We start from the raw sequence: 24,858 nt of genomic DNA, 5'->3' as shown, positions 1-24,858 counted from the left end.
TTTAACTGTTAAGTCTGGCTGACAGGTGAGAGAATGTTTTGCTGGATGATTAAAATCGGAGCAACATTTTTTTTTCTTTCAACAGAAGAAGCACACATATATATCTGATGATCATTCAAAAACATTGGTACACAAAACATCGGCACACAAAAAAGCGTATTTACAGCACTGGCACACACCAAAAATAGGCACACAAATTACAACACAGTAACCAGTCACAGATACTGAGCTACATAAGGCTTGACAACAAAACTTCCTCAGTGCTACATCTATGCTGAGTTTGTGATGTACAGGTTGTCACTGTCCCACACACCCATTTAAAAAGACTAAGTAATACACACAACAATGTTTACAGCACTATCAGGTGGGTGATGGGCCATTATGGGTCATACACATAGTGGTTGGGACACCATGGTTCATAACACAAACTGACTCTGTTGGTTGTCTGCTCCGGTGCTGTCGCTGGGTCTCTATAAACATATAAAAAAACAATAACAAAAATAAATTATTACACAAATTATGTATAATGGTGGAAATGATGGCGATGATAGATACCTCTGCGAGAGGTGAGACATGACACAAGCTTGGAGAGTAAAGAAAATGTGCTCCGTTAGTTCCTCATGGTAAACGACAGGTTTACCATGTATTTCCCATGCTTAGCCAAGGCATCAGACAACGGTGTACTGTCTGTGTGCAGAAGTTAGACTCTGAGTCGGTTAATAAACATGCCCAGTCATGCTGCGTTTAACAGGTTGATGTACAGTAGTTCGGTCATTGTCATGCGTTTGTATACTTTGCGTCATGCTCTCACAGTCACCTTGTATGTTATGCTCTCTTTGACCCGGACACAGGTAAACAGAGGGTCAAACAGTAGTTGAAAGCACTGAGCCAGTGGGAAAGGAAAGTTGTATGTATGTATGTGCTGTGGAATAAAAACGGAGTCTAAACACTCGTTGTGTATAAAATTTATTTCATGCAAGGACTTGTATTTACATATATTATATAATACTTTTCTGTTGCATAAATGGAAAATACATGCATTTACCTTTCCCCCAAGTAGACCCCTATCCCATGCTGTGTCGTATTGTACTTTTCTTTTTACTTGATTTGCATGAGCATATAATTCACCTGCATCTCTACATCAAATCTTCACATGGTTTTTTTTTTCTTAAATATATAACGTCCATTAATTACCACAAGAGACATGACTCGAAATGTAAATCTCTGCTCATTCAGAAAAAAGACAAAAAGTAGATGAGTTGCTATACTTATATCTTCTTCTAGAAATCACCCTTCGCTGATTTATCAACATAACATTTGTTAAAGTGCCCTGAAAAAATTGTGCATAATTATTGGGACAGCATCAATACATTTAACAGTAACAGTATTGATGTTTTAAATCAATAGACATACATACTGCCGTAGTCATCGTGACATTTCTAGTAACTTAATATATTTTGGCTCTGTAGAGTTGCCTGGTCCCCTTTAATAATTTGTGCTTTATCATACAAACATTTTTTTGTGATGGGGACTATAAAGTTAGTTATTTTTTCTGCTTGGAGCTCTGTATCCCCCTAAGGGTTAGATCCTAGTATGTGTTATCTAGGGCTGTCAATCGATTAAAAAAAATTAACTAATTAATTGCACAATTTGCTGTAATTAATCGTGATTAATCGCTTTTTTAAATTGAGACTGAAGCTTATAATAATGGATATTTAAATGCTAAATCACTTAACTTTGCAAATATGAAGAAAAAAACAAACAAGGAAAGGTTCTGCTAAGTTCAGAATGTTTAATATCTTTCAGAACAACAGCAGCAACAATTTGGCTTATTTAGTCCTGCTGAAGGCTGCTGAAACGGCTAGAAACTGTCTGACTTGAGAGCAGATTTTTGTCACCGTTCCCGGCCGCTGTCGCCTGCTCTCGTCTACTTTACAGGCGAGGCGCAGTTCATCTCCAACGAGCCTATGTTCAGTCGCCAGCAGGGCAGTCGGGACTCACCCGGAAATGGTGAGCGGAGTGAGGGGACGTGACTAGTCTCTCAAAATCTGACAAAAATCTTCTAAACTGACCTTTGTTGAGCTAAAATGAAGACAGATTCAGCAACTGCACAGCCTATTTCTCGCTTAAAATGTTTTCAGAAACATGTTTCAGTGAACTATTTTAGTACAACATGAGATCGTATTCTGAACGGCCGCCATGACAATCTGGCTTTGGATTTCCGGAGAAAACAAACCCATGTGACGCGTTCGTCCAATCAGCTGCCGGTTTTTATTACTTGGGCAACAATACAGAGTAGCGCCGCCTGCTGTTATGTAGACGTATTACGTTTGTCAGCCGCCACATGAAGTAAACAAACACAGCTGCGTTAATTTTGTTAATTTTTTTTAACGAGTTAAATATTAAAAAATTAACGCAAAAATTAACGCGTTAATTTTGACAGCCCTAGTGTTATCTTATGTAACAATAATAACCAATTTACTGTGATTAAGAGTACGAGGGTGGTGCAAAAGGTACAAGGTGCACCCTATAAAATAAAGCTTTTTTTACACTGTTATGAGCATGGTATAAACGTTATAAAGTGTATTGATGCTACACTGGGAGCACTTATGTAATATTTAAATTTATTACTTGCTTTTCCTTTGACTCACCAGGTATGAAGGCACCGTTGTTTTATAATTCATGAGCCTTGCCTTAATTTAGGCATTGCAGCAGTAATAGAAGTTGCTGCAGACTACGGATACTGTTTAAAAACTAATAACTACCAGTAAATATATCTGTATAAAACTATTTATGCTCATAACAGCATTAGTTGGCTTTATGACATATTGTTCAAGTCAAATCACACTATTTTAGTTGGAGGCCCCAGTCAAATGAATACAAGAAAATCAATATATGAATTTGGGGAAAGGCAAAGAATGGCGGCTACATAGAAATCTCTGCTATGACTGAGTCTCTTCTAAAGCTGTCTCAAAATGCATTAAAAATGACAAAGCTTTAAAAGCTTTTGAAAGAAAAAAATTATTTTCTTTTCTTACAGGTACTGCGATACAGTTAGCTTCTTCTTGAACATAATTTATCATGCAGTGCATGCAAATGAACACAACAGTTTTTCTGTTGACATTAAATGTATTCATCACTAGTATCATAGGAATTGTCACCATCTTCATATTGCATTGAACATCATGTTCAATTTTTTTTTTTTAATGGGCACAGATAACATTGAGCCTCGTTTGGATTGCACTTTCAGAATGATAACGTTTCTACTTTGCAACATACAAAGCACTTAAGAGGATTTCCCTTAACAGCTGGCAATGGTACCTTTTGGATATGTTTCAGAGCCATGTATTAGTAATGTCCAGAATATTATTAGCAGGGGTTACATCTTATGAAAGTTTCTTTCACAAAATTGTAAAAAGCAGATGAGATAAAAGTTATTGGCCGAAGAATATGCGAGATCAAAAGCAACAGAGCAACAGGCAATGATATAAAGGGAAAGAGTGAGTTTAGCTTGTGGTAGAAGTAGAACAGTGCTTTGAGGTGACCCATGCAGAGTGGCAAGTGCCAATGTTTTCTAGTCTAGGATATGATTACACACCCAAGGAGAACACTTGGGTAAGCTTGAGTATAAGACACAGTTAAGATACAGTTTTCCAGAAAAAGAATGAAATAAAAATGAAAAAAAAACAAGAGTGAAGACAAGTGTAAAAACAAAATTTGACAGGTAAGAAGTGTGGACTGGCCTTCCAATGGCATTGTGTCTGCTACTCAACCATGCTACATAATGGATGGGATGGGGGAATGTGAGTGCTGCATTAGACAAGGTGGGCTGCAGGGCAGGGCGGACACTGAGGACACTCCAGAGGCATCCCCGCTCATGCCAGACATGCTGTTAAGGCTCCAAGGCTTTTCATAACCTTCAGTTGAAAAACAGAGAACGTTCTGAGTACACTGCAGCACTGAATCCATAACAAATGTTTTGGTTGTTCCTCACTGGTAATACTACACCTGTTGCTTTCTTGTTTTTGTCTCCAAAGAAACAGGTCAACACAGACTTTGAGACAGATTATTCTCCATGCATTGAGTGTATCAGGAGTACAACAGCATGCACCGGGTGGTACTGGAATGGTTTGGAGTATAACACTACAAAAGACTCGAAAAGGTAGGCACCTCAGGCAGGGATTGTATTCTCAGCTACAGGTAGAATTTCATACTGTACGCTATTAACTGTTGATATGATGGCTGCACTCACAGACTAACGTCACTTTTTTAGGGGAATTATTTGTAGATTAATACTAAATAAATAAAATTAACACAAAGGCTTTAACCCTGGTATTAAAGTGTAGAAATCAGTAAATTAGAATTTGGCTCTATATAACATTAATAATATTTGACATTAGACTTCCTCCATTTGTGTTGTGCTCCTTCACCATACTGATAGCACCCCTCAGCAAGACACTTCATGCACCGTTGTGGTCAAAAGCAATGTACTCATAAGTCAGGGTCCTGCATGGTATTTATCATTAGAAGACAAATACATACTTGGTACACGCATAGCACATAAATATTTTCTTAGCCATGTAAGACAACACATTCTAGACCATATAAATCTTGAAAATAGCTTTCTTACTGGTAAATAAATAGGGGTATTACATTATGCATGGTATCAAAAAATATATTATGTAGATGTGGACAATTATTATTGACATTTGTGGTGATTGTGCTTGGCGTTAGTGTGACTTGAAATATATGCAAATCCCAAAGGGATGATTGAGGAGAAGCAGCTGCTGTGAAAGTGTGTAATAAGAGGTTTGTTTGTGTGTGTGTGTGTGTGTGTGTGTGTGTGTGTGTGTGTGTGTGTGTGTGTGTGTGTGTGTGTGTGTGTTGTGTGCCTGTGAAAAACTGAGGCATAGCACTCAGCAAAGAGGGAAAAAAGAGCGTGTCCTGTCTCTACCGTCTACAGGGTGTCAGTGTCTTACAGGGGCCTGTGATTGGCTGTTACTGTACGTACCCCTCCTCACTCTGCCCCCTGTGTGGTTGGGGCGTTCAGCAGTGGTGACTAGGAAGCAGGGCCGCTCTCTCTCGCTGGGGCTGAAGATTTCCTCTGGAGATATGGCCTGGTCTATATGAGGGCAATCTTCGTTGGCCAGCGCTGCGTTAGCTGCTTCACCATTCAGCTTAGAATCTTGTAAGAAAACAACAAAGAAAAGAATCTGGTTTCATATAACAGCTTTTATCAGAATTGAAGTGCCACATTTTTTATCTATCTTCAGTTTTCACGTTCTACTACCTGGATGCACACAGGCTTTAACGAGTGCAATAATATGGTTTGGCTGCTGTCTATGTTTGCTTTGTGCGCTGTTGTTCTATATGTTTTCAAGCACAAACTGTATCAGGTCACTTTATCTTTGCTCTAGTGCCGCCAAAGGAATTCAAGAGGAAATCAAGTGACTCCTGCGTCTACTTGCATGTTCTTAACATCACAAATACATGATTATTACAGACTCTCAGTAAGTCTTAAGAGAGAGGAGGAGTGAATCACTCCATTAAGAAGTGTAAAATCAATAGCTTAAGATTACTCACAGTCTGCCTCAAAACCTCTATTCTCCTATTCAGAGTAAAACGTGCTTTTCATCACATATGTTATTGATTGTTTTCTGTGGGAAACTCATTTGTTTAATCTCATGCCTGAATCATCCGCTGATTAAAGTGTGGGAACAGACAAACAATGAAAAATCTGGTGATGTGGCTGCTTCAGGAGGACAGAGAAGCGATGAGACAACAGTTTATCAGAGTATACATCATCTTTCTTTCTTACCTTGAAACTTTATCTCGAAAACGTCGTCATGGGGTATGGGGCTCGGTTGTTGGGAGCTCATGCTCGACTTACAGAAGTTTGGAGAACCTGGTTGGGGTGCCCGAGGGATATGCTTATTCTTTTTCTTTGGTAGTTTCTGTTTTGCCATGGCCAGAGAGTAATACATTCCAAAGTTGTTGACAATCACAGGGACGGGCATGGCGATGGTCAGCACACCTGCCAGGGCACACAGGGCTCCGACCAGCATACCAGAGGTCGTCTGAGGGTACATGTCTCCATAGCCGAGGGTCGTCATGGTCACCACAGCCCACCAAAATCCAATTGGGATGTTCTTGAAGTGTGTGTGCTCACTGGCTCGAGGGTCGTTGGGGTTAGCTCCAATCCGTTCAGCGTAGTAGATCATAGTAGCAAAGATGAGGACACCGAGGGCGAGAAAGATGATGAGAAGCAGGAACTCGTTGGTGCTGGCCCTCAATGTGTGGCCCAGCACCCTCAGTCCCACAAAGTGACGGGTCAGCTTGAAGATACGCAGGATCCGCACAAAGCGGACAACCCTCAGAAAACCCAGCACGTCCTTAGCTGCCTTGGAGGAGAGCCCGCTGAGGCCGACCTCCAGGTAGAAGGGCAGGATGGCCACAAAGTCGATGATGTTCAGGGCGTTCCGAATGAAGTCACATTTATTTGGGCAGAAAGTTATTCGCATTAGAAATTCAAAAGTGAACCACACCACACACACGCCTTCAATGTAGGTGAGGTAGAGCGCAGTCTCAGTCTCCTGGTAGGTGCGCACCACTGTGACGTTGTCCACCACCTCCACCTCGGTGCGGTTGATGATGGGGTTGAAGGCCTCGTGGGTCTCCAGACAGAAGGTGGTGATGGACACCAGAATGAAGAACAGCGAGGCCAGAGCAACCCACTGAGCAGGAAATATATATAGGGTGCAGAAGCAGCAATAGAGGGGAGAGAGGAGGGGGAAGAAGCACAGAGAGGAGCACAGTAATTCATGCAGTGTAATCAAGCTCAACACCCAGTAGCCATTCTTAGCACGACACAATGCAATTCAATCTATTATCAGAGACAGTGCCGTCTGGTTTGACAGTGACAGTGGCATTGACACACTCTCTCACTCCCCCTTTCCTCACTCTCGCTCTCTACGTGTCTTGATTCAAAAGCGTCACTGTAAAAGTGACAATCAATGCAAGCTGTCCGTTCTCGCTTCTATTCCCACTGCTGTATCTCCAAGGTCATGGCATTTTCAAGGATACATTAGAATTACTAAGAGCCAGCAGCAGGATGCGGGACATTAAACCACATGACTGAAATTAGCTGGGGCTTTTCCCTTCAGCACCATCCCTACAATAGGTTTTCCCTATTCAAGGTCATACTATCCATGACGATCAACTCTTGGGAATTGTAGTAAGCTGAGAGGCTTGCTGAGCTGATGACAGACGTGTATGAGAAACCTATATTTCCCTTAATGGCAAACATGTACTTTAGGCTACATTATGTATTGATTAGATGATCCCATTTCATCACATTTAGGCTCTGATATGTCTGATGCATGGGTGTGACAGATACAGTTTTCTCTACTGGGTATTGATTGCAACCCTGTCGTAATGTTATCCTGTTCTGACGATACTGTGGTGATTTACAGTATTTGTTTGCTGTTGTTGGAATGGTAAAACGCTACTATATCTTCAATGGTAATCGGAGGCCAATAGATCAGAGATGGTGGAAAAAGATTCAGAGGAAGAGTGGATAGGTACTTAATCATACTATGAATAACAAAAAATTATCAATAGCTGTTTGTTCATGCTTGAAGATGTCTTTATAAGAGTAAGTGAGGCTCTGTAGTGCTGCTCAAATTAATGCACAGCCTTGTTAAGTAGCAGGGAGGTGTAGCATCAGGGAGGAGGTTAGTTGGAGCGGGGCATGTCTAGGCATGAGAGCATCTTAAATATTTAGTTCACTAAGCAAAGTAAACACGCCATCTTAGTCAGAGTTAAGTCCATTCATAGTTTGTCAGTAAGGCAGGCATGCATCACGAGATGGGAAACAGGCCCTCATCATAACATCTCATCGCTGGCAATTCATTGCATTGTGCTGAGGAAATCAATGCTGCTTCTAAATGTCTGCTTCTTATCCATGTTAGTGTGGCAGTCTGGAGGGAAACTGTGCATTAGCAGAGACAACAGCACGCTTACTCCTGTTCTGTCAGCAGGGCTGTCCTCTGTTCAGAGAGACGACTCACACTGAGCAAAGAGGACACACATCAGTTTGGATGAAGAGGGAGACTCATTGCAATTTACACACTTTAATATGGCATGTTAATGGATTTGTGATGTTTTTGTATTCTCTTTAAATTCACTACAGAATGTCCATCTTTTTTAAACATACAAATAGAGTGTGGACTAAAAGAACACTTTGCATTTTAATGCAATCAGATACAAAATGTCCCTTTGTCAAGCTAATGTTAAGCTTTTGTTGTTACAGTGTAAGAGAGATTGTGTGTCATTTTTTGAGGCATTAGTACAGTATATGTGATGTTGTATTGGATTACATAATATTGTTGTTTTGTCCACCCCCTCTACAGTATGTACTGTACAAAATAACAGGTACACCCTAGAATATAAACCAATCCAATTGAACCACACTGAAAACTACGATCGCAAAAAATAACAGATTGGAATGAACAGCAAAGGCTGGATTACCAACTGGACAAAGCGGGGGAACTGCCCTGGGGCTCCCGGACCTTCAGGGGTCCCAAAAGATTTATTGACAGCTGCTATGTGCTTATTTCATTAATTGCAGAGTTATTTGGGAGTGTCTTGTCCATATGTTTCTAAATTTTAATGGTGCACTAAGTTTAACTAAATCACCTCAAACAGGTTATTCACACACAGCCCATTTCCTAGTGAATTAATCCGATCCTGTCAACACCTCATATCAGTATGAAAAGATATTTGAGGTTATTGACAGTGGATCTGAAACGATAAGTCAATCGATTAGTTCAACTAAAAATTAATTAACAACAATTTTGTCAACTGTCTCTTCATAATAAATTGATAATTATTGCATATTTTCTTAGTTTTCTATAATTGTAAACTGAATCTCTTTGGCTTTTGGATTTTTGGACTGACAAAAAACAAGCTGTTTGAATATGTCAACAAGAGTTTAAGAAAGTTGTGATGGGCATTTTTCCTTTTTCAGTTAATCAAGAAAATATTTGTCAGCTATCTCAATGATGAACAAAATCTTAACTGACAGGTGCTCTTGTCATTTTGTCCCGCGTATGAATGTCCATTAGCAAGAGAATTGGTAAAGAATCATCACCATCACTGCCAGCATGTTTTAGTGCGATAAGGCCTCGTTCTTACAAGCTACTTTCATGCCTCCTGACACACGGGCTCGCTCAGCCCTCTGAACATCTCACCCTTGAAACTGTTAAACAAACACTGCATCTAATCAGACCGCCTTTCAGTAAATTATGTGCCTATGTGACAGTTAGGAACAGTGTGGCCTGGAGAGAGGATGACAGGCGAAGATCGTTTGCTCCTTATTGGCTGAATCTCACTGTTGCTGGCAAACCACAGGCCTACAGTGCTATGCATTGACAAGGGTTTCCACTGATGTATCCACTGTGAATAGAGTCTGTAATTAACTCTGATGCTCACATCTAATTAATCTTGGTAGAGCTCTGTCAATCTTCGCTCTGTGCTTTGTCTTGCTCACTGATAAATGTGGGACACATCTGAGGAGTTTTCTGCTTTGGGAAATGTCCCTGCATGCAGAAAGTGAAATGTGAAAGAAGTGTGCATGTGTGTGTTGGTTAAACCACTTTCACTAATGCTTGCTGTAAGAGTGAGAACATTTCAATATAGTTTACACTTGCTGGATGGGGTCTGGTAACTAATTACACCAATCAGTGTTACAGCTGTTCAAAAAAAAAGAACAAATCAGAAGGTGTAAAGTCATTTCATTGTCACAATTAAAAGGCATTATGCCCAGATGGAAAAGTGCCCAAAATGTCACCTCGAACAGCAACCCAATTTTTGTCTGGAGGTCTGCCACTAAACTCCTGGTGGTGCCAAAGATCTGGTTTCCTATGTGTATCTGACCTATTAAACCAAAGAGCCAGCCTACTCATGGATTCTTGTGAACTGAAAATATCAATCCAAAGACTGAGATGAGAGCCATAATCACTATTTTTCTTCTCCTGCAGTCTAGAGGAGGATGGCAGTAATGATTTGCATGTAAATGATTTTGACATATGAGGTCTTTGGTTGATTTTTTTACAGTCACGTTGCTGCTGTGGAGACCCCTGGGAGGGCAATTTCAAGGTAATCAAAAGCCTCTTTAAACCTCCCATAGCCATCAATCTTTGTTTCACCATCAGGGGGCAACGGCAGACACATTTACAACTAAATTCCTGTTCATGCAGCTTTGACTGTTTCATACCAGCAATGAAACATGTTGTGTGTTTTTAGTTGATATTGTTCCCATGATTATTACTAATGAGGTTTCAGATCTTAAGTTAAATAAGAAGAACAAAACCATGGCAAACATCTTAGACTTTAACACGTTGAATTGCCAAGAGGGGGAGATATGAAAAGAAAGATATGCCTAACAATGGGAGTTTTTTTGGATTGACACTTTAAATATCAGCCTACGGGTGGCCGGGTTGGGTCAGTGGGTAGAGCATGAGCACATATACATAGAGGTTTATTCCTTGATGCAGAGGTCCAGGGTTCAAATCTGACCTGTGACGATTTCCTGCATGTCTTCCCCCTCTTCCCTTTCTCACCTAGCTGTTCTGTCAAAATAAAGGCGGAAAAGCCCAAATAAATAATCTTTAAAAAAAGAAAAAGAATATATATATATATATATATATATATATATATATATATATATATATATATATATATATATATATAGGGCCTCAACAAGGATTTATTATGTTATTCTGTAGGCCAAGATGTTTTATTAAGTTCTATGTAGAATTTGGGGCTATGGTTTATGATGGCTCTTGACTGATACCCCTCCAATGTCTTCTGTTCTTTTTTTGTTTTGAGATCCTTGTTTTTCTTATAGCCGGAATCTCTGATTAATGATGGCTCAAGCCTGATCCCTCTCAAAGCCCTATTTACTATGTGATGAAATTGCATGAGGTGCTTCCCGATTGTATAGGTTTTTTCGCTGTGTTCCACCCCTTTTTGTATTTTATAAGTGTGGCTTCCATTTCATATACCTCATGGTACTCAATTCAGTACTACAATTCCCAAGAGGTGGAGCTTCTCCCATCAGGATGTGCACAGGTGTTTTTACTTGCCTGTCCATTGTTGAATCATGTATATAAGTGTGCAGATATCTCTTCAATCAGTTTAAACATCTTAGACTTAAAAGCAACTCACCCTTGCATATTTAGTGGAGTAAGGGTCCTCAAACAGAGCCCAGACATGTTTCTGCCACCGGCTCCACAGGCTTCCACTCCTGGTATCATGAGTGTCTCCCTGCGCCAGCCTCCTTGTCATTTCATCCACATCATCCTCGGCAGCATGCTCCAGCTCCGGTTCCGCATCATCGTTCACCAGGTCTAACAGGCCCCCCCCGCCGAAACTATCAAGGGCCTCCTCTGCCTCCCGGTGCTGACGATAGGTCATCCAGCAGCATGGCTCCACGTCTGTCTCATCAATGCCCCAGAAGGCCAGTTCCTCCTCATAGAGGGGTCCGCAGACATCAGCCGGGCAGTGCAGTTTACCTGTCCTGTAGTAATTGAGGATGTGTGCAAACACGCCAGGGTGGCGGTCGAAGAAAAATTCCTCGATCTTGGCATCATAGTCAAAGTGGTTGGGTGCATCAGGCTCGGCCAACCAGGACAAGCGAGTGCCAGGTAGAGTGCGCAGGGTGCTGCGGTATGTCTGATGTCTGATCCCTCCCACGTTTATCACAATGCGATCCTTGTCGTCGCTCAGGCCCATTGCGTCCCTTAGGCATTTCTCCAATAAGTTCCCTTCATCGCAAAGGCAAGTCTAGGCGCCCCGTGCAACCATGCACAGCAGTGATTACACTGAAGGAAACAATTACATAAACGAAGCAGCGCACAAAACAACCTGTCGTGTATCACCGACTATGAAAGAAATCGGGGCTGCTTGACACGCATAAGGCTACATTCACTCTAAACCGTGTTTTCATCAAGCACCTGTCATGCAACTGGAGGATCATTAACGCTTATAGCTGCCAGACTCACTGGAGGGTATCTAATCGAAATCCAAAATGATTGCAGCCAATGGCATTACATTAGGAATGGACGTCACATCGTCTGTAAATCCAAGATGTCGTGATAAAGGGACAAACGCTGACAAATCCCCCCCACCCAACAGCAGAATAAATCCAGCTCATTGGACTCCCAAGTTGCGGTAATTGATCAGATCAGTCCTGAGTAGGTTTGTGACTTTCACAGCAAGGTGACTGCGGTGGTGCTGAGCGGACAGCGCCTGTCCGGCAGCTCCTGATGGAGACTCGGCGCTGCGTTCACTTCCTCCTCTGTTGCTGCCTACAGACTCACCTACTTCACACCGACGCTCTTCCCGCTCCCTCTCTGCGTTTAACGACACGCTGTGCAGCAGCTCTTTGTCTCAGCGCAGAGATGCTCTCCTGTTCAGGAACTTTCCGAGAAGAAAACACACACACAGTCTATTTGAAGGGAGGAAAATGCTGTTCTCTGAGCTGCGTAGTTAAAGAAAAAGAAAGCCGGAGATGAAAGGGGGGCAAACCTACTCAAAAACGCCCAAGCTGCCTGTTATTCACACCGTGCCCAACTCTCCTCTCAGATCAGATGGAGCATGCCCATGGACCCTGCGTGTGTTAAAACACGCCGTCAAGTTCTCCATTCAAAGCTGTTGAAATTGTCATCGCTGCACATGTTTCCTCAGTTAACGTCGTCGCTGAGAGGGTTATGGTCGGTTAGCGGCTCTAACAGTCAGGAGGGACTCGTCTTCGTGCACTGCTGGCTGGAGAAAGTGTGACCTGGAGCTATGAACGCGCAGATCCGCCCATATACCATCAGAAAGAGTCTGATCATATACCTTCTTACAGCTCCCTGATTTACGGATATAAGATTCAACTTGTTGTTGACGGTCTGTAGCCTATGCGTGTGTTGCTGCACTCACTGTGGAGATATTTTGAAAAAAAGAGTTGAGAGAATTATTTGTATTATTTTTGCGCAACTCTAATGTGCTGCGCTTGATCTGTAGGCTATAATTAGCCCCCACCTGTGTTTAATGTACCAACAGAGGGCGCCATTGCTCACTTTTTGTTCCCCTTTATCTTATCGGCTGTTTGTAATATGGAAAATTAGGCCATAATCTTTTAGTTTTTGGTGCTGATGAAGGATTTCTTAACATTGCCATTTTTATAGCTTATTTTGTACATTTTCTCATGTAAAATAAAACGTAGGCCTATACTAAACAGGATTTATTATTAAAAGATTGGGGATTGTAGGCCTACTTCCTTCCTTCCTACTCCTACCTCAGAAAAAACATGGGGGTTTCTGGCCTACATTTCATCTGACCATAGCCTAACCCATTTTTAAACTTGCAGAGGAAGTGGGGCTCTCTATGTTCGCTCTTGCGGATGGGGAGCTTGTTGTTCCCTCAGCCTTCTTCTTCTCCTATACGCTTCACTTGGTGGGCAGTTCTCCGTCTCGGTTTTAACCCTGGATTATAAAGGAGGAGTTTGCAGCATAGAGGCGCCTATACCCCAACTGGCCTGATAGAGTCTGGCAGAGACTGTATGATCCGGGACAGTAGACTGACCTCACATAGTGTTTGATTTGGACAAAAGGACGAGCTGATACAATCTGGCAACATGGTTGTTGCGGGCTGCACGAAATGCATTAAATATATGTTATTTTTCTTTAATTTTATTTTCTGGGTGAGTTGAACATATATTTTTACTCTGAAGTTGCTTTTGAATTTGCGCCTTTGCTCTTTGAGTAGCCTAAACTCCTGTTTTCTTAAAACGTTCTCTCTTGTTGTTTGATATAAGAGGCTGCACGTTTGCACATCTGTAGCTCAGGGCTTAAAGTTCATGATAAATCCTGCACAGTTTTCCCGCTCTGCTGTATTAATTACGCTGTTCTGCCATTGAGAGGAGAGCAGCATCAAAGCACACTAAACCTTGTCAAGGCAGGAGTAGAAATGCTCTTCATCAACAGTTATTTTCTGCATGGCCGAGCACCAGTGGCTGAGGGAGCGCTTCAGACTGGGTGGGCTTCTCCTCACTGGGATAATACTGTTTGTTTCCTCCAGCATGTCTCTCACATTAACTCTGCTTTAGATCTATAATTTCATTGAATGAACTTGTGTTCACATTAATCAAATACTCCAGACGGGAAGGTCTGATTTCTAAAGTTGTTTCTGATGGAAAACTGAACAGAATTGTCCCACCTGAATGATTTCTTTTTTTTCAAGGAGTCTGGTTCTCCGCAGATCAAACACACATAAAAAGGGAGAGAGAGATTGAACAGGACTAATAGAGTTTCTGGGGGAGGGGAAAGCTGTTTTCTCTCTGACATTTCCTTTGTTCCTACCTGGTCACCAGACTGTAGCATGTTCTGCCTTTGAACATTTAAAGAGCTCAGGAAACCCCTCATCTGATGGTGCATTTTTTATTATTCATTTGTTTTACATTCACCCTTCAAATGGAACTTACTGTCTTGTTTTCTGAAAAGTTATTTCAGTAATACTTGCCACAGTAGTTCCAGCTGTCTGCATTTTACACTTCATTACATCATATCAAATTTCCTGCAGATGTGCCGTTCACTTTACGTGTACACCAGTGGCCTTGCACAGTCAGAATTGATCTCTACTTGTTTGTGAATTCCCATTTAGTCACCTTTTTTTAGATAAGTCACCACATCCTGAACACTCCTCACTTGATGGAGTGTTTCCTTTGTTGGTTTTGCCTGTCATTGTGAAAAGTTTTGCTATTTTTCATGTTGAGGATTTAGTTTCCTGTTTCTTGAAGAACAATAGAGGGCAGTCATGGCTCTGAATGTGCAGATATCTTAATATAAACACTGGCATAGAAAAAAAGCGCGTCCGCATGTGAACAATAAGTTGCATTGATCCTTCAGTAGTTACGCTCCGTTAGCATTTACATGATAACATTTTTATCAGGGTATTTCTGCTTTAGTATATAGAGGAGAGATCAAGGCAGACAAAGTTGAACAACAAAGTTCTTGAGTTGGCTTTAAACAATGTAGTGAGGACGTGGTCTGTGCCGTAGGTCACTGAGGTGTCAGGATGTCCTTTCATCACTACAGGACAGCGGACAGTTCACAGCCTCACGCAGAAGCTGAACAGAGAGACATTAGCAAGAGGGTTTGGACACTGATTTGATCTCAGGAGAGTCAGGCTTTGTGCACTCTCTTGATGGATCTTTTTTAAAAGTTAAAAAAAAACTAAAGGTTTGTTTTAATATTCTTGCTAACATCTCTCTTAAATATCCAACATTTTAAATGACTCTGATCCTCCCTGGGATTCACCAAAGTAAAGAAACATGAAAGAAAAAGAATGAAAAGCCTTTTCTCTTTGTGACAGCTGGCCGGAGGTGTGATCTTAGGAGTGGCTCTGTGGCTCCGCCATGACAGTAAAACCAGCAACCTCCTCATACTCCAGTTTGAAGGCCAGCAGGCACCAAGCACCTTCTATATCAGTGAGTATACACCATCAACAATAGAGCTTCACAATCACACCATACATTGTTTGAAAGTGGACTTGAAAACTAGTTCCCCATGTTTTTATGATTACTGTACATCACTGGATTCATTTTTCATATTTGGGAAAGCTGTTCATATTTCACGCCTCAGTGCTAAATGTTCATTGCGTATAGTGGCCTCATTTTGGGTATTTTTGACAAAATACAGCTTACGATATAGTACAATCAACTACAGCAAAACAACAAACTATGGGTGCAAGAAAATACCATAAACATCAACTCCTCTTAACAGAGATAGACTATAGTCTTCAAAAAATAAGTATTTATTTCAGGGCTACTAATTTGTTCTTGTTAATTTAGCCTCCTGTAAGTTGCTTGGTCATCATCTTGTGTCCCAACATTTCCTCACAAGCGTACGTCCTCCTTGAGTTATTCTTCCCCTTGTACTCCTTGGTTATTCTGTCCTCATTCCTTGTTCTCCACATGACAGGAAACTCACTGTTAACAGAGTGATGAGTTAACTAAAATTCACAGAAAATACCTGTCTTTCACACCCAGCTGGAACCATGTGAGTCCAGAAATAGTAGGAACTGTGTGACCTCTGAGAAAAGATCAGGAAACAGGACCTGCGTATATCCGCAGCGTGACTTACGAGTGGCACAGCCGGCCTCTACACCTCAATGTTTTTACTAAGCTGTCACTCTGATGACCACATACTATAGGTGATGTTCACTAACACAGATAAATATTCATGTTTATGACTAGCCAGGTTCTTTCAAGAGAGAGGCCAGATGTTTCAGACAGATGTTGAAACATATGTGGGCTCTGATTGGTCTTTGTGCATGGTGCACACATAAAGCCATCATGTGCCTTCTGTTGCTTGTTCTTTATAGTATTTGATCCACAGGGATTTCCAGGAGTTTTATATTAATGCAGTGCAGCATGCTCTCTATATGTCTTTGTAAAAGTATTGCAAAGATTCAGGAATATGTGCTTCAAGTTTTGCTCACTGCATGAACTAAAGTCATAAATCATGTCTCCTTCCCTGCCCTCAGCAACCCACAGATTGGCCCTAAAACCTACAATACAAGATGAATATTTAAACATTTCAAAGGTCCGTCATCTCGGCTTGTTGTGGTTGTGAACTCTAGTGAGCCCATTCATTTACATTTGGGCTCCTGCTGCTCCCCCATACTTACCCCTCAGTAAGTATACAGAGCGAATGCGAGCCCATGCTTTTTATAGAGGAATGGCACACTCGTGATTTTAAAGGCAGTGCGGCAAGAGAGGCCCACCCAAGTGAGATCAAGGGACGGTTTCCTTTTTTTTTTACCCTCCCTTGAACATACGCCCTTGCATAATTCAAATAACCTTGTACATCTGCACATTACCCTTCAAATTAGAGTTTGGAGTGGATGTTTTTAGCATGCTGGCACACCAAAGTGGTATTTATGTAAGGCTGAAAATACACAATTTCCTGCCTTTTAACCAGCGCCTGAAATCATAATTGGTGGCAGTTGTCAGTATTCTGGTCTGGTTAGTGCTCCAGCCTCTCATACTGTAGGAAATACAGTAAATGTGACAGATTTTACACAATATGTTTCAGTTGCTTTACACTGTATGTATAATGCAGAGCCTTGGCCTGAATGGCTTTTCTGCATTATTTCATAGCTGAAAGATATAAACAAGAAGCTTGCATTTTGGCTAAGCAGGACATGAAGGAAGGATTTGATAAAAATGTGTATATCATTATACACAAAGGAACCCTCACAGCTACTGAAACCTGCTCTGTTGATACTTTAACTGCTTTGTCTTTATAGGAAATTTCTCCCAAACATCTCCCTCATGAAAATGGCTATAAACAAAGCTCCATGTTTCTTTAAGAAAGCTGTTTATTAAAGTTCAAACCATTGAGGCTTCAACAGCTCTGATTCTCTCTCACTTCAACTGAAAATCAAACTGCTTTCATATTCTGCACGTCATCTAACACTTCAACCGATTTCTACTCTTTAACTGACATTTAATGGAATAGTTCAACATTTGGGTAAATGTGCTTATTCACTTTCTTGACGAGAGTTAAATGAAAAAAAACTGTAAATATGAAGCAACAGCTCATCTTACTTTAGCATAAAGACTGAAAACAGGGGGAATCAGCCACCCTGGCTCTGTCCAAAAGTGTCACAATCTGCCTACCAGCACCTCTAAAGCTCATTAATTAACATGTTACATCTTGTTGGTTTAATCTGTACAAAAAACAAAGTGGAAAAACGACAAGTTGTGAGCTCTTGAAGTCCTGGTAGGCAGGTTTTGTTACAGCAGCTTTGGAAAAAACAAAGCCAGCTGTTTTTCTGTTTTCAGTACAAATGCTAAGCTAACTGGCTACTTGCACTAGCTTCATATTTAGCGTACAGACATGAGAGTAGCATCAATCTTCTTTTCTAACTTTTGTCAAGATAGTGAATAAATAATAAACCATCTATTACTTTAAACGTATGCCACTGCTTACAGACAATTGACACTTCAACTATTTACAGTGCCAACTCTTCAATCATCTTTAAATGGTGAATCATTTTGAAGCTACTGTAAGATGGGCTACAAACATATTGGGTAATTTAGTACTGTATATTTACTGCAGCAGGTCAAATGTTCTCTCTGCCCCTTTTGTTCCAACTCTTTCTGTTAACAAGATGACAGGAGGACATTTTTTTTTAATCCTCATCTCACCATTTATCCATTAACACACAAAATGATTGTGTTCATCTCAGTTTATTGGTGTCATGCCCCGACAGTGTGAACATGACTTCCCAGCTCTTTTTAAAGATACTGGATGCGAAAAGTCCAAGTGGGGCTTTTAGCTTGTCTTCACCTCCCCTTTTCCCCCTCTAGAGATTACACTGGGAGACAAGAAATAAATGAACTTCCCTGGTGGTATAAAATTGCCCGTCTCCGTTAAAGTCTGAATAGCCTTCAAACCTCAAAGGGTGTTGTCATAGTAATGGAAGGCAGTGGAAATAATGCCTGCTTTGCCGCATTGCTGGGTTACTGGCCATGGTAGCCGTTTCTCACTACAACAAAAACCTGAAAGAGAGGAGGGGGAATAAAGTGTTGAACTGAAAAAGACAGAGAAAAAGAGAGTGTAGTATGGGGAAAGATAGTGTGTGATATACAGTATGAGGTACAGTGTGAGGTGTTGGAGGCCTTGTCTTTTACCGGGTCTGTCTGTAATGTTTAGATCGCTGTGTCAGGCTAGAGCCTATGTGTGTTTTGTTTGTGTGTGAGTAAGAATACAAAACCCAGACTGCTCCCAGACCATCTTCCTAACAGCAGTGGTGTATGAAAATATTCACATCCTTTACTTAAGTAAAAGTACCAGTACACTACTTTATACACTCAGGTAGTTTATTTCTGTGGTTCTGACTCTATGGTTGGGAACGAATCTCGATTATTTAAATGAAATCGTTTGAGAAGTGAAGAGTGGAAATCTCTATTTGGTGGAACTGCTAACAACCTCAGATACCTCTGAAACATGACAATGGGCCCCAACTAGCCTTTTTGTAAGGGGCCAAAACATTTTGGGAGCCACTGGTCTAATCTAAACAATGTATTTTGTAATTGTGTTTATAAGCTTATTGTGTGTTTAATCATGTAAAAACCTAATCTGAAAAATACTCAAGTTAAGTAAAAGTACTTCAGCATATTGATTGAGTAAATGTATTTGGTTATCTTCCACCACTGGCTAAAAGGATTTTACTTTTAAGGAGTTTTAGTGTTGGAGTTGGGAGGTCGCTGTGGATCTGCTGAGGTTATGAGGATGGAAGTATGAAATTAAATTATTCCAAAACAAACTGTAGCTTCTCTGAAATCTCCTACATGCAATATTGATTTTATTAACTCCTCCCGTTGGAACGGAGCCACTCAACCTCTAACCTCTAACCTCCGCTGCACCAACCTTTCCTGTAATCACTCTGATGGAAAGAAAAAGGACCCAATAACAGGAATTTGTATTTTGGCCTATACAGGCTACACATTTATTGCTGACATTTTGAGAAACAGCAGCTGACAAAAAACTCACCTCAAGGTCCATTCAGTAGCTCCAATAGCCAGTAATTAATGCCTTCATTGTCAAAATGTCACCTTTGTACTCTAAATTAAACTCACCATACAGCTGGTACAATATTTATTTACTTCATTCTGGGTCCTGAATGTTTTCGTTTCAGCTACGTTAAACATAATCCAGACCTGTACTGTAATTGGAGCTTTATTGCTATTCATTGACCTGCACTGGAGCCTGTTGCACACTCCTGTTTGCTATTAAAAGTCAAGGAAACTGTATTGTTGTCATTACTAGGATAATGGCAAAAAATGTATTAATACATTGCTCAAGCTCTCAGTTTACATTTTTTAGACTCATATATCAGTTTAATCACACAAAGATGTGGTGTATGTGTATTCCATAGACAGTATATGTATTCACATGGTTCCCCTGGTTTCCTGGATAATGCTCGGGGTCAGCGGTCAGTAAGAGGGAGTTTTGCGGGGTTGGGTGTGTGTGTGTGTGTGTGTGTGTGGGGGGGTTGCCTGGAAGGCATTTCCTGGCCTGACAGCTGAACAGATTCAGCTTTCTCTCAGGATCTGGGATTTGTTTATCTCCAGGATGTCAATAATGTCATGTCATCCTACAGGGAAGGCAAGAGAAACATGTAGGAAGTACATTAGCAAACAGTATGTGGATCAATGAATTAAGTCCCTGCTCTGACACTGCTGCCCCCTGGTGGTGCTGAGGACACAACACCGACAAACTACATTTCTTTAAATTGTCATGTATGATTGACAGATTCCTGTTGTCTCTGTGTTTACAGGTGTGTACATACTGATAGCTGTCGGGGCTGTGATGATGCTTGTGGGCTTCCTTGGTTGTTACGGTGCCATTCAAGAATCTCAGTGCCTGTTGGGAACAGTGAGTAGCTCTCTCTTTTTTTTTTTTTTTACTTCTTTCAGGAACTCTTTTTCTGTTACTGATACTTTGAGTTTGAATAAATGAATAATTTCCCTTATTTTCTTTCTTTAGTTCTTCTTCTTTTTGGTGATCCTCTTTGCCTGTGAAGTGGCTGCAGCAATGTGGGGTTTCATGAACAGGGACACAGTAAGCAACAAAAACACAAGCCTGCCACTGAATGTTTGATGTTCGCATTGATTTTCCGCCTCTGCTCTAGTGAACCTGCTCTGTTTGTTGTTGTGTCACTGAAACACAGATCTCCAAAGAACTGATCAATTTCTATGACTCCGCGTACATCAAAGCTGTGGACGTCTCAGGGACTCCCAGTAAAGACGCTGCCATCAAGGTGCTGGAAGTCTTCCACACTACGGTACGTCATGATGCAAAATCACTTTACAGTTGTTTTGTTATGTGTGTGTAAGCGATAGAAATCTATTTTGATCATACATTTTGTTTCTTTGTTTCCCCTTCAGCTCGACTGCTGTGGTAAAGGAGACGACACCGCTCTCTTCAAACAAGTCGTCGGCACCTTGTGTCCCAGAAAGTCTCCAGATGATTTTCTGAAATCTCAGGTAAACACAAATTCATACTGGAATTCACATGAAGGAACACAATACCTGGTTTATAAATGTTGGCAATTGTCTGCCGTCCTTAAAATATATTTCAGTGGCTGCAGAATAGACAGGAAATATATGATTTATTAGCATCTTCAGAAAGGACACACATACAGTACATTTTAGCTTTTATGAAATTTCAACTTGAACTTAATTGAAACACTGAACCGAATGCTAAATAAATACAGCTGAATGTGAAACTGTATTTTGATTGAGCAGTGTCATAAAGAAAAGGGGAACTGGATGTCAAAAATGAAAACGCATGGCAACTAATAGTCTTTATTGTTTTTGTGATTCATTTTAATTAGTTAGTATGGCCAAGATGACAATATATACCTGTGAGACAATATAACTAGTTTGACATACAGTTTATACGGTGATAGATAACACATTACCATCCCAGGGAGCATTAGGCCATTGTGGACAATGTTTTAAATCAATGAGCAGGACTGTTTTTGAAAATATTGGATTTGTATATAGATGTCAGATATTTAATTTACTGGATTAGCCAAAAAAAGACATTCCTGTCTGATTAGTTTATCCATTTCTCAATTAATTTACAGAAACTTAACTACACACCAAAACCACAGGTTTGGATCAATATGCAATACTGGGTTAACTTTACCCAATGGGCTGTTTTGACCCAGTGTTAGTATTTTTTTTAAATATAACTGTCAGGTTATTAACTCCAAATAAAATATGAATATGTCGACCCAGTGTTAGACACAACCAGCTTAAAATTTACCTCAAGACTGTCACAAATGTATTGTTAGTTGTCCAAAGCGATGTGCAAAATATGACACACACACACACACACACACACACACACAATTTTATTAACAATCAGTAACACATAGATACATGTACATGTATGTATTTAAAAAGAGAACAGTTTACAATTATTCCATATTTACTCTTGGTAATTAATCAAACAGTAATATAGAAACTAAGACTGGGTCAAAACAACAAACTGTCTTAGGTGGTTTTCTACCTACAGTATGGGTAATGGGTAGAATTAATCCATTTTTGTGTTGGTGCTCAACTAACCCAAATTACTAATACCAGCTATAAAGACTTTTTTCCTTTCTCTCTAGTGTTCATGTTGCCAATACATATTACATAATTAATAGTTCTGAATATCGCGGTCAGCAACAGCTGATATTTAGCCCCTTGTTTTGACAGCAGACGCAGCTCTCCATTACATGTGATCCAGTATAGTGTGTGTACAGTGTGAGGGTTAAAACACTTCTCATTTTTCACTGTGGCATGGTTAACTCTTTATTTCTGCCTCCTCCCAGAGCTGTCACGATAAACTGATTGAGCTGTTCTCGGAGAAGCTCTACCTGATTGGTCTGGCTGCGTTGGTGGTTGCTGTTATCATGGTAAGTACAAATGTGGATTTTTCACACCGCTGTGGTGTGAAAAGGCTCAAATCATGGCCGAACGTTTCCCTGAACCTCAACTGCTTTTATCAGCCGTGATAAAAACGTATTACGCTGTTCTGTCCTTTTTCCCTTTAGATTTTCGAGATGATCTTCACCATGGTGCTCTGTTGTGGGATCCGTAACAGCCCTGGAGTATACTAGGAGTTCAACAAGCAACATCAGCTTATAATCAAATTATTTGATTATGTGTTTCTATGCATCGGCATTCTTTTCCTTATTATTATAACATAAGATGGCTAGCTCTCTTTTTTATTCTAGATTAGAAAACACAACTTGTTTTTAATATTGCTATTCCATCAACACTCTTTCTTACACAATAATTTAGCTTCTCTCAGTCAGACGTTCTTTATTTATCTCACGCTTCATATAAATCTTTTATACATACGGTATGTTGTGAAATATCTCTCTGAGGTCAAAATGCTGTTTCTGTGGATGTATAAATTGTAAATATACTTGTCATATGTTAATAACACTTAGGAGAGTGCCTGTATTCCCTGATTAATTGTTTGTGTTGCATCTCGCTGCAGTGTTACAGTGTTATAATTTAAACAGCAGGGTTTCAGTGGTCTGATGTAATGTACTTTCTACTCTAATGATGATCAGGGTGACGAGTTAGCCTTCGTGTTGTTCAGTCGACTCTGTCTCTTCTTTGTGCCTAATGAACAACCTTCATGCGTTCTCTCCTTTATTAACTTGTGAAAAACCCGTCTTTTAATAAATAATGATGTCCTCTTCTGCAACCTGTTTTAAGAATACTAATACATTTTGTCACCCTTCTCTTTTTTTTGGTGGAGCATCCACTACACCGTTTCCCAACCTTTAATTTTGCTTGTGACTCCATAAGATGAAGCAATTTCTTCTTCCACGTCTATAAATTGTGATCAGTTCAATCAGAGAGGGATTTTCACTTTTTAGATTATTTCATTTGAATAACTTCTAGACGTCTAAAGAGGTAGAACGGTAGTATTTTTCAACAAAAAAAAAGAGAGAGAGCAATGAATGAGAGAAAAGTAAAACAATAAAAATGATTTTGTGTATCTAAATAAGTAGAGTGAGTCTGAGTTTTTTTTCGTATTTCCTACAATCATATTGTCACCCACTAGATTCATCTTGTGACCCCTTAAGGGTCCCGGGCCCCAGGTTGTACACTGATGTTTTTTCAGTGACATTCTTCACTGTGAGATTGTTTTAAATGTAGGACTGAGTTTGGATTTATCTGTGATACACATACAAGCTCTCTATTCTACAGTAAGATATTCAATCTGTACAACAATCTCTGTCTTCCCCCCTGATAGTTCACTTTCATTTCAAACCTTCACACAGGCCTGCAGTATTTTCCGTATGTAACCACAGGGGGCAGTGTGATATCAACGCCCCTAGTGCCCTATAGGCACTAAACACCCCTCTTGCTCAATCTCAACAATTTCCCACTGCAGCACATTTGAATACATTAAAAACTCAACTGACTTGTATTTCTGGTACTGTGGCTGCGGACACACCCAGTACCACCCAGTGTTTGTTCTGCCAAGAGGTTTACCTTCCCCTCAGAGGACACAGCTCTTATGAAGTTTAAAGTGTATTCAGGACAACCCCCGAGCTCAAACATTTTTACTTATTTGTTTTTTGTAGAATCAAACATCATAAATCATAAATGACACACGGTACACAAATGGAGACCTCTCGTTTTCTCTGTTTCTTCTTTGCTGGACTTAATATTAGAAACGCCTCTCAGTATAACACACCGTAAGTCAAAAGCAGCACAAACTGCAGCCTCCAAAATGATCTTATCACCCTAGCTCAGCACCTGACCTCACTAATGATGTTGTGGCTGAATGAGAATGAATCCCTGCACCGCACAGGTTCAGAAATCTGGTGGAAAGCCTTGTCAGAAAGCCAGGAGAGTGGAGGCTGTTACAGCAGAATATTATTACCACAATGCTTTGTAATAAGATGTTCAATCTTTAGATGTTCTTATTTACAAAAATCAATTACATAGGTTTGATTTAGCATTGAAGTTTGGCAAACAAATAAATCATGTTGTCAAATAAAGATTTAGTCAGCTCGAAACTCAGATCAGTTCTCTGTACCTCTGACCTGGAGAAAGCGATCCACACCTTCATCTCCACCCGCCTTGATTACTGCAGTTCCTTAGAATCACTCATCATCACTCATCTTGTCTCTGAGCTCATTACCCTAATATCTTGTTTGGGGTCGTGGAGACTTTGTGCCCTGTTTAACTACTCAAAAAAACATACTTAACATTGA

At 40.4% G+C, this 24,858-nt stretch overlaps 2 protein-coding genes across 4 annotated transcripts; one reads left to right on the top strand and one right to left on the bottom strand.

Annotated features, from left to right (window-relative positions):
* Nucleotides 1-160: 160 nt before the first annotated feature.
* kcnc1b (potassium voltage-gated channel, Shaw-related subfamily, member 1b) lies at nt 161-11,840 on the bottom strand. Of its 3 annotated transcripts, none has more exons than XM_028585894.1 (4): nt 11,230-11,840; nt 5,819-6,734; nt 5,012-5,185; nt 161-470 (listed from the first exon to the last, which is right to left on the bottom strand). In XM_028585894.1, the coding sequence occupies exons 1-4, from the start codon at nt 11,794-11,796 to the stop codon at nt 361-363; spliced, it is 1,767 nt and encodes a 588-aa protein (XP_028441695.1). In that variant the 5' UTR covers nt 11,797-11,840; the 3' UTR covers nt 161-360. The 3 variants fall into 3 exon arrangements, with proteins under 3 accessions (XP_028441695.1, XP_028441694.1, XP_028441697.1); XM_028585893.1 differs by lacking the exon at nt 161-470 and adding an exon at nt 3,718-3,917; XM_028585896.1 differs by lacking the exons at nt 161-470; nt 5,012-5,185 and adding an exon at nt 3,718-3,942 and having other exon boundaries at nt 5,841-6,734.
* A 1,535-nt stretch (nt 11,841-13,375) lies between these two features.
* LOC114560319 (CD81 antigen) lies at nt 13,376-23,606 on the top strand. The gene is made up of 8 exons (XM_028585616.1): nt 13,376-13,750; nt 15,421-15,535; nt 20,398-20,495; nt 20,607-20,681; nt 20,791-20,904; nt 21,008-21,106; nt 22,447-22,530; nt 22,669-23,606. Exons 1-8 carry the CDS (start codon nt 13,685-13,687, stop codon nt 22,732-22,734), a joined length of 717 nt encoding a protein of 238 aa, XP_028441417.1. The 5' UTR covers nt 13,376-13,684; the 3' UTR covers nt 22,735-23,606.
* Nucleotides 23,607-24,858: the final 1,252 nt, after the last annotated feature.

This window comes from Perca flavescens, chromosome 8, assembly GCF_004354835.1.
Source record: "Perca flavescens isolate YP-PL-M2 chromosome 8, PFLA_1.0, whole genome shotgun sequence".
NCBI classification, from domain to species: domain Eukaryota; kingdom Metazoa; phylum Chordata; class Actinopteri; order Perciformes; family Percidae; genus Perca; species Perca flavescens.
The sequence above is the reverse complement of the archived record's forward strand: the minus strand, read 5'-3'. Positions and strand labels throughout refer to the sequence as shown.

Excerpts from the sequence above, each read along its gene's own strand:
- LOC114560319 (XM_028585616.1), top strand. The coding sequence starts at position 13,685 with ATGGTTGTTGCGGGCTGCACGAAATGCATTAAATATATGTTATTTTTC. Across the intron at positions 13,751-15,420 it reads TCTTTAATTTTATTTTCTGG|CTGGCCGGAGGTGTGATCTT; the intron begins GTGAGTTGAACA and ends TCTTTGTGACAG. Across the intron at positions 22,531-22,668 it reads TGGTGGTTGCTGTTATCATG|ATTTTCGAGATGATCTTCAC; the intron begins GTAAGTACAAAT and ends TTTTCCCTTTAG.
- kcnc1b (XM_028585893.1), bottom strand. The coding sequence starts at position 11,796 with ATGGGCCTGAGCGACGACAAGGATCGCATTGTGATAAACGTGGGAGGG. Across the intron at positions 5,186-5,818 it reads TTTCGAGATAAAGTTTCAAG|ATTCTAAGCTGAATGGTGAA; the intron begins GTAAGAAAGAAA and ends TTTTCTTACAAG. Across the intron at positions 3,918-5,011 it reads AGGGGGCAGAGTGAGGAGGG|GTTATGAAAAGCCTTGGAGC; the intron begins GTACGTACAGTA and ends TTTCAACTGAAG.